Source organism: Physeter macrocephalus, chromosome 10 (assembly GCF_002837175.3).
Source record: "Physeter macrocephalus isolate SW-GA chromosome 10, ASM283717v5, whole genome shotgun sequence".
Lineage (NCBI taxonomy): Eukaryota > Metazoa > Chordata > Mammalia > Artiodactyla > Physeteridae > Physeter > Physeter macrocephalus.
The window spans coordinates 59,538,389-59,547,882 of record NC_041223.1 but is presented as its reverse complement, the minus strand read 5'-3'; the positions used below and the strand labels follow the sequence as shown (position 1 = coordinate 59,547,882).

The 9,494-nt window shown below is 42.1% G+C and overlaps 1 protein-coding gene across 1 annotated transcript in view; it reads right to left on the bottom strand.

Moving 5' to 3' along the window:
• Positions 1 to 792: 792 nt before the first annotated feature.
• The window catches only part of SIM1 (SIM bHLH transcription factor 1), a 67,220-nt gene continuing 58,518 nt past the window's right edge, over positions 793 to 9,494 (bottom strand). The window contains exons 11-12 of the mRNA XM_007117669.4: positions 4,635 to 5,037; positions 793 to 2,533 (exon numbers count right to left, since the gene is read on the bottom strand). Coding sequence (XP_007117731.1) covers positions 1,803 to 2,533; positions 4,635 to 5,037 — 1,134 coding nt within the window. The 3' untranslated portion in view covers positions 793 to 1,802. The remainder of the gene's footprint in view (positions 2,534 to 4,634; positions 5,038 to 9,494) is intronic.

Sequence of the window (9,494 nt, the reverse complement as noted above, 5' to 3'; positions counted from 1 at the left end):
AAATAACCGTGTTAAATAATGAAAATATAGTACCAATCCCTGAGTGTTCAATGTCATGTTCTGTCTTCAAAATGTAAATTCTAATACCTCCCTCCCCCTTCCATACGGCAAGAGTTTCAGGCATGGGACTCCTAGCAAATATTTTCTATAAAATTTCTCTATTCACTTATGTCACTTTGCTTTGATTACTAGAGAATGATGCATTAAATAAATCTTACTTATTTTTCTTCTCCCTCATCAGTTTCTACCATCTATATCTCGGCTGAACTAGAAAGTTGATTGTAACTATAATATGCCTAAAAGGGCCCATGAACCTGCTTAAGTTTCAAAGCACCTAGACCTCTGTATGAGTGCAGGTAAGCCAGAATGATGAGCCTTGACAACTCACAGCAGAGACATAACTGGTTAACAAGTTCAGTACTGCTGCACGAACGAACCACAGAACCTTGGAACTTTAGAGCTGCCATACAGATAAAGAAATTGGGGCCCAGGTGTGGTCAGTGATACATCTGTGCTCCCAAAATAAGTTACAGGCAGGGTCAAACTGGAACTCAGAGATCTCGGCATCTAGTCTGCTGGTCTTTCTACTGTATCACATGAACTTAAGACCAAGTGTGTTTTTGCTGTTTACAAACAATATGGAAAAATGAACGCTTTGCCTGTTCCCTCAGTAAAAGAACTACTCGTACCCTTCTAACCACTTGTCTGTCAGCCTAGGCTTTTATCTTAGACCCTCTCCTGAGGCTTCCCACATGTCACATTTGCACATCTGTGCTTTGAAATGTGTTCAAACACTTACACTGCTGTCATGTAGCACTTCACTGGTTTCCCTTAGTTTTTGTGTGTGTGTGTGGTTGGTTTTTTTGCACTTATCAGCCTTTTTTTCTTGGTGAATTAGTTTGAATTTTTATTTGGTTAGTTTTACAAGGCCCAAATATGTTGATTACATATGCCGACCCTGAAATTGTTTGTTTTGAAATACCATTTTATTTTTCTCTGCCTCTGGCCTTTCCATCTCTACTAATCTATTTTCAGTTGGGCACACCAGGCTTTTGATGTGTGTCCCAATATCTCAGTGTTTTTACTTAGAAAAACCCTTACTGCTATGTCAGTGTGATCCTGTTCTTTGTCTAACTCAAAAGTAAGGTTAAAAATCACCACTTCCTGATTGCTTATAATGGATGCCAGGTGAAAACTCATTCTTGTATCATATCCAGAACCATTTCCCATTTATTTATGCCTGAACCAAATGAGCTGGATGGTTGAAACCACAAAGAAGAAACCAGTTTACAAGATATATCTCTTTCTTAGTTATTTTGGGAATGGAAATTTCTTTAAGATGCTTAATGTGCCAGGGTTAAGGAAACTTACCCACTTGGGGTATATGTATGGTATATAGTCTATATTTCCATATGTAAAGTATATATAGCAGTTTGTGGATAGTGGTCTGTGTGTGTGAAGTTCACTGGATCATCATAATGATTGTTGTCATCCATCGGTCCTTCCATGTGATATATATGCTCACTTAATCTACACAAGTATTTTTCAATTCAAAATTTATCTATTCTGGTTCCCATATAAATAGAGGGGCAATTTGTGTATTCACTTTAGCTCCATTATCTGTGTATAACCCTGAATGCCAGTGCTGTTATCTTTGATTTCACAGGAACACATGTCAAATACCCAGTAACTTAAATTATCCACTCTAACAATCTGTGGCATTGTAAATGCTGGTAATGGGGCATTAAATGATAAATATGTTTCAGAGAGCCTTAAAGAATAAAATATTTTAGAAAAAAACATCAGCTTCCATTGGTTATTATAACAGATGTTCCCTTGTGTCCTTGTGCTGGATCCGGCTGCATCCTTAGATGGGAAGTTACATCAAAGTGTGAGCCATTACAGCCCAAGGAATAGTTTCTAATGGTTTCGCTATCATATAAGTGCTCCAGGGCGTATCCAGTTAATGTGTAAGCATGCTTATCAAAATACTGCCGGTGAGAGCCAAAGCAGTTTGGAGAGACGGCAGGATGGTCTCCTGCCGTCTGATGAGGAGACATATCCGAATGTAGATAGTCTTTAGCTAGGATCAAACTGGATTTGGAAATGCGATCCGAATTGGGACTACTTATCCGCGACAGTGCTGTGGGACTGTTGTCGTAGTCATTTTCGCGGGGGCTCAGCATCTTTCCCTCTCTCTGCTGGATGTGGTCACATGGTGAAGAGTTGGCAAGGGCGGAGCTGTGGCAGACTTCGCCTGTCGTTGGGGGCTGCTGGTAGTTTGCAAAACAGAGGGAGTGTTTTTTCCCAGCTCCATTAATGGAAGCCAGTTGGTCTGGGGGGGCTTTCCTCAGCTGCAACCTGTTCTCTTCTTCTTTAATCATTTGCTGGGTGGCTCTGATCAGAGTTTCGATTTTGCTAGGTTCGTGTGGGCTACTTTGATACTGCTCAGTGCGATATCGGTCACCTGATTCGCTGGCAGACCCAGGGTCTGGAGAGCTGACCACACTATCTTCATCCCAATGACCTCGCCCTAGAAATGAGAAAAAGTAAAAAGTAAGTGGTCTCAAAAAATCACCTCCAGTATAGTAAGTGTATTTCTTTTTCCTATTAAACGAAACCTTATATTTTTCAAGTTTAATATATGCACCGATATTTGAAACAGACACAGGCTCACATGACAGAGTGTCAACATATTGTCCTGGAATTCATAGTTCTCAGTGGCTTTTAAGTGCAGATGAAGTTTATAACAAGTTTTCTAGAAGGTAAACCTTGTTTGTGGGTTGTGAATGCCAATTAGCAAGACAGTAAAGTATGTTTATACTTGTCCATGGATGCACACCCCTGGACCTGTCTGACTGTAAATAATAAAATAAAAATACATAGGATTTGGTTTAGGGTATTGTCTAGAGAAGTGTTATGTTGAAGTGATGCTTAGATAATGCTTTCCATTGGGTTTGAGGAAGATGATGATATAGGCTGGACTAGTTTCTCAATTCCAACTAAATCACCTAAAATGTTAAAATTGCTACATGTTTCTTAAGTAGAGTTACAATAAACTCTAACATTAGTTATTAAACTATCTGAAGTTATTAAAATATTTGAAGGTTTACAATATGTATACATATTCATATATATATGTGTGTGTATAAGTGTGCATGGATATATATATATATATATATATAGTTCCAATTAAAAATATAAATATTGCCTTCTCAAATCCAGTGGTAAAAAAAATCTGTTTCACACATAATCATACGGTAACCCTGATATCGCTTCTGAAATAAGAATAAATATTTTAAATGTTAATAACAACTTGCTCTGAACCAAGGAAAAAGATCTAATGTGGAGGAAAAGTGCATCTAAAATATTATTCCATAAATTACGTTATTCTCAAAACAGTCTGAAGTCAATATAAAAAGAGAGAAGAGAAACAGAAAGGGACATATGAAAGCTGTAAACTGCTTAATGCAACAGAGAAGCCCGGGATCACACTAGTCATTGCTTTCCTTTTCCCTTTTCTTCTCATTTTATTTCTAATATCTTCCTCCTGACCATGTGGGTTAAGGCAGGATTTTCACTTCACTCCATTCTTGGGTAAGCAATTGCCCTTTGCCCTGGGTTTTCATTCCCAGGCTACCAAACTAGAGAAATTCAAAATAAAAGCAGAAAAATAGAAAGCAAAAATGGAAACAAAGCAAAACCATTCATAGAAAACAGTAAGTGCCAAGGTGGTATGTGCAGGAGACTTCTATGTGTGAGAACAGTGTCTAGCACATTTCTTATCCTAGAGACACAGCAAGAAGAGTAATAGCACAGCCATTGGATCAATCTTAGTGTCACTGACTTTTAAGAAAATGGGAAGGGTTTTCAAGACCTGCCTGGACCTAAGCTTGGAATGGACAGAATGAGCTCTCCTTGACCAGTTTACACTGAAATGGACAAAGAAGAGCATTAGTAACACTAAAGGCTTTAACTGCAGTGCCCATTTCTGTGTGTTTGTAGAGCCGTGTAATAATCCCAAGGTGAAAATCCCCATGGGTCCCATACCTCACTCCATCCTCAACTCACAGAGGATACTGTGGGTTGCTATATGATGGGGGAAGGGGACAGTTACTGGCATTTAATGCCCAGGGCACCAGGGAGGTTAAAACACCTGTGACATGAGTGATCGGACATAAAACAAAGGCCGGCCTCCCCAACACGCCAATAGTGCCCTCACTGAGAAACCGTGCTAGATGAGCCCCAAACTACTCCGGTCCACATTTGAAGGGTGAGAATACAGAAGAAAATAATACACAAGAAATTTAAATGCATACATACTACAAGTTCAATAGACTTAACAATTCACTTTAATTTCTTTACTATTTTTTTTCTTGATGTTAAAATGGGAATCACGTATACTCGCCTGTCCAAAACAAATGTATTTAGCAAACATCAGCAACGTTAATACACTTCAAAAGAGTGGATTTGGTTTTTAAAATCCCATTGGTTAGAGTTTCTGATTTGCAAATTCAAGGAGAAAACCACTGGGTGGGGTTTTTTTTCACTCTTTCACTCCAGGGTCAAAGCTAGACTATGATAAATAAACCTGCCCAGAGGCGCAACGCTGGAGTCGCTGGAGCCGCCCTTACCGTGGATCCTGTGCACCGAGGCGATGTGAGGCATGCTGCTCTCATAGGCTTCTCTGCTTTCCGGGGAGGCCTTGGTCAGGGGCAAGGCTGCGCGAGAGCCCCACCAGGGCTCCCTCCCCGCCTGCGGCGCTCCCAGGAAGTACCTGCCTGCCTCACACCGGCCGCCCTCGCAGGCCTGGGTGTGGAAATGCCTCTCCTCCACCAGCCTGGAGGGGTCGAGCGCGAAGCCGTAGCAGAGAGAGCCGCGTTCCGAGAACTGCCTGTAGGCGCACGACGCGTCGTGCTGGGAGCCGGGCCGGTCCGCGGGGTCCAGCAGCTGCGGGGAGGCCGCGTCTGTCAGCGGACTGCCGCCCCACTGGCTGTCGTGATCAGATTCAGATCTTTCCGCGGGAAATCCCGAGTACTGAAACCGAGAGGGTGAGAAAAGTATATTTCAAAAGAAAGGAAGAAAGAAAAAAAAAAGGCCCCAAGGTCTGAAAGCACCCTTAAGGTCATATTGGGCTTAAGGCACCAAAATAAGACCCTAGCACCACTCTGGACACCCCTGAATTGGTGTCCAGAGTCAGTCATGGTACTGCGAAAGACAATCCTTTTGGCTGCTGGAAGGAGGAGATAAAACTAATAATAACAAACATGGACTGAACTAAACGCCAGGCACTGTTGGAGGTACTTCCCGTGAATTACTCCGCATAATTCTTACAAGCGCTTAAGTGGAGATATTAGTAACCCATTATATGGATAGGCAAGCTAGGGCCCTGAGAGAGGAGATGATTTGCCCAAGACCACAGGGTGAGCAGGTGGCAGAGCAACGTTTCAAGCCCCAGTTCTCCATCACTACACAAATGGTACTGCCAAAGGGAGAGTCCAAGAGAGCACCGTATTTTATTCCTATTGACTTTTCACATTTTTTTCTTACTTAAAAAGCAATACAAAAATAAGTTTTAAGGCTTCACACTGGACTTTAGCTCTCTGAGAGCCATGCTGGATACATGGCAAGGTAGTGAATAAATGCTTAACTTAATTCAGTCTCAATGTGACTTTGGAAAAGTCTTGCCCCATATAAGCTAGGCCTGTTCACTAGGATGTGTTTCTTGCTTTCTAAAGTGAAACTTCAAATATGCACAGGCTCATCAGGACAACACAGCTGCAGGCCGTTGTTGGAACCACGCTGCTCACCTGTTGCCAGAGTATTTGGTCAGGTGCTTGAAAGAAAACATGAAAGGCTCTGAGGACCTCCCTAGGAGGTATGCTCAGTTTGAAGTTCCTCAAGAGCCACTAAAATCAGTAATATAATCATTTCTGCCAGTTTTTGGTTACCTAATGCCAAACACAATTCTAGGTACCATAGAGAGTTTACCTGCTATAATAATAATAGATGTCATTTATTGGGAACTTGCTGTGTGCCCAGCAATATGCTAACAACTCACTGTATATTATATCAATGAATCCTTATAACCATCTGGACAGTAACATAGCTCCATTTTATAGATGAGAACACTGCATCACTGAGTTTTAATAAGATGCCACAGCCATCCCACAGTCTATCTGGTCTCAAAGCCTGCACTCTAAACCATGGTTTTACACTTGAGAGAAAATACTGATAAGGAAGAGAGGAGAAAAAAAAGTTTCAACGTTAGAGAGATTTCCAGAAAAGTGGCAGGAACTGCTTTACAGTCTCAGGAACCAAAATGTAAATCCAAGTCCGTTCTACATTCTCTTTCTTACCCCCAAGAAGAAAGAGGGACAGGCACGTGTCGTGGTGAGAAAGGGGGGAGGGAGAGGAGACATTCCCAGGCTCCATTGTTTTTCACCTGTCACACACTAGTTGAGCAAATTTGACCCATGATGAGACCTTCACAGGACAAGGCAAACTCTCCCCTTCCTACTAGCCCCACCCTGAACAGGAGGAAGAATCCCCAGCTCTTCCCAACTCAGTGCAAACAGGCAGCTCCTCCGAGGGTCCCTTGCAGCCAGGGAGATGAGGTACAGAGGCTCCTCTGGGGCAACTCCAAAGTACACTGATAAATACAGCATGCTCAGGACAGAGTTCCAGCCAATTCCAGGTTCAAGACTTTTCCACGGCCATTTCTAATATTACTTTAATTATTTTCCAAATGTACATATGGACTATCAGCATATTCCATCAAGAAAAAAAAAACAGAAAATATAAATTCTTTCCCGCAGGCCTGTAGGATGGACACATCGAGGCACCCCGAGCTCCATTTCTCCACCTCACGCCTCCACCTGCCATCTGCCTTTTCTCTCCGTGAACACCAGCCTCTCTTTTCATAAGATGCCACCTTCACTTTCACCAAGCACGGGTTGCCACTCTTTCTCCTTATTGAGTGGGGACCAAAGTGCTATCCACTTGCCCTTTGGTAGCACCATCCATGTGCTTGCCTAGGAAAAATTCAGATCATCAGTGCTATTCCACGCTAAGAATTGCCCAGACTCTGCTTGTTTTTATAAAAGTATAAATCAGACCTATTTCTGAAGTACTCCAGTCAAGACTTTTGAGCCCTGTTGAGAGGGGGAAAAGCCTTCCCTGAGTGTACATGGGAAAGTGCTATTGGCGCAGCAGAGAAGAACATTCTGTCCTTCGCTGACAAAGAAAATTCAACATGAGGCAACCCTGGCGTACCTGAGGTACACATTTCAAGAGCACCCAAAGAAGAATTTGACAGATAAGCCTATTGTCGATAATCAGGAAACCACAGCAGCAAGGGCATTGCCCTTCAAGCAGGCAGAAGCTGGGTGGTTCAGTTAGACCGAGCCCTCCCACTGCTTTAGAGGTACGGAGGAAAAGCCTAGCCGTAAACCTTTGTTTTTTAAGAGAAGGCCTGTAAACTTGAACCTGTGTGCACCATCAAAACTGTGAGCTGCAGACTTCCCTGGCGGTCCAGTGGTTAAGACTCCGTGTTTCCATTGCAGGGGACATGGGTTTGATCCTTGGTCGGGGAACTAAGATCCTACATGCCACGTGGCACAGCCAAAACAAAAAAAAAAATCTATGAGCCACGTCCACCCTTTAAAACAGACCACACTCTATTAACACTACCACCCCATAATTTGATCTGAAATAGTTCAGATGTTCATTAAGTATTTGAGAAATGAGAGAGGGCAGAAAGGGAGGAAGGCAGCCAGGCAATATTTGCAGCGTGTGAATGAATGCTGCATGCGAAGCCTCCTGGTCTCCCTTGCACCTGCGTTTGCTACTTAACGACATGTACAGTCGTGGGCAAGTGATTTAATTTCTTTTGTCCCAACAGGAAAATGGTCATGATGACACTTAACCTACCAAAGCCTGAACCAGAGTTGGGACCATTTAATGGAAGAGGCACGAGGGACAGGGAGCCAAGAGGACTTGGTTCCAGGGCCATCCTTACTAGTAACTCTCAGGGAAACCTCAGGAAAATTGCTTTACCTGTCTTACCCTCAGCTGTAGAATGACATAGAGGGTTAGATTAGTCTTTCTTGAACTTTTCTTTCAGCTCTAATATTCTATATGATATAATTATTGTTATCCTTTCTAGTGTTGAAACATATGATCCATATGCCTGTTCCTATATTGCACTTATTTAAAGTAGATAATTAGTTAGAACTATAATCCAAGACCAAGAATTTTTATTGTCATGATTATAAGAGAAAGGTTATGATGTCAGTTATAATTTTACTATAATGTCAATTTTCCCCCAAGTATCCCATTAAGACACAAGTTTTATAGGGATTATGAGGTCTTTTGGTCAATAAATCATTCCATTCTAGAGGCTTCTGAGCAGGAAGGATAATGGCATCCATTTGAATCTGAATCTCTTCACACATCTTCCCCCAAGAAACTATAAGTTCATCACAGAGCACTGCTTAAATCACACGTGACCCATGTTATCAGCATTACTAGGAGGCAGGGAATATGCCAAAGTTCAAATTACTTATAAGTTTAAAAAAAAAAAAAAAGAAAGAAAGTCCAACAGCAGCTGCTATGAGCCTGTGGGTACAGAGAGTAGGGTACCAAAATGTTTAAGAGACTACGTGAAAAAGAGAGAGAAAGAGAGAGAGAGAGAGAGAGATTAGGACATAGGCAAAACGAAGACAGTCATCCTCTGAAAGAAAAGCACAAGTAAATGCCAAAATATGAAGACAAGTCAATATTTACTGGCTTGCAGTACTGGCCACAGGAAAGGGACTCAAAATCAAGCAAAATCCAAAGTGGCAGCCTCAGACAAGTGTCATTTCCATAAAAGAAGACTAGCATCTAGAATGTACAAAGAACTCCCAAAACTCAACAATAAAAAACTAAAATGTGCCCAAGACATGAAGACACATTTCACCCAATAGGTAAAGAGATGACAAATAACCACATGAAAAAATGCTCAACATCATTAGCAATTAGGGAAATGGAAAATTCAAACCACAGTGAAATACCACCACATACCTATTAAACTGGCTAAAATAAAAAATAGTGACACTACCAAGTGCTGACAATGACGAAGGAAAACTGGCTCACTCATGCGTTGCTGGTAGGAACGTAAAATGATATAGCCCCTCTGGAAAACAGCTTAGCACTTTCTAAAAAACCTAAATGTGCAACTACTGTATGCAATCCTGTACACTTTTTCCTGAGAAATGAAAATTATATTCATATAAAAACCCATAGGGACTTCCCTGGTGGCGCAGTGGTTAAGAATCCGCCTGCCAATCCAGGGGACACGGGTTCGAGCCCTGGTCCGGGAAGATCCCACATGCTGCGGAGCAACGAAGCCTGTGCGCCACAACTACTGAGCCCGCGTGCCACACCTACTGAAGCCTGCGCACCTAGAGCCCATGCTCTGCAACAAGAGAAGCCACCACGATGAGAAGCCC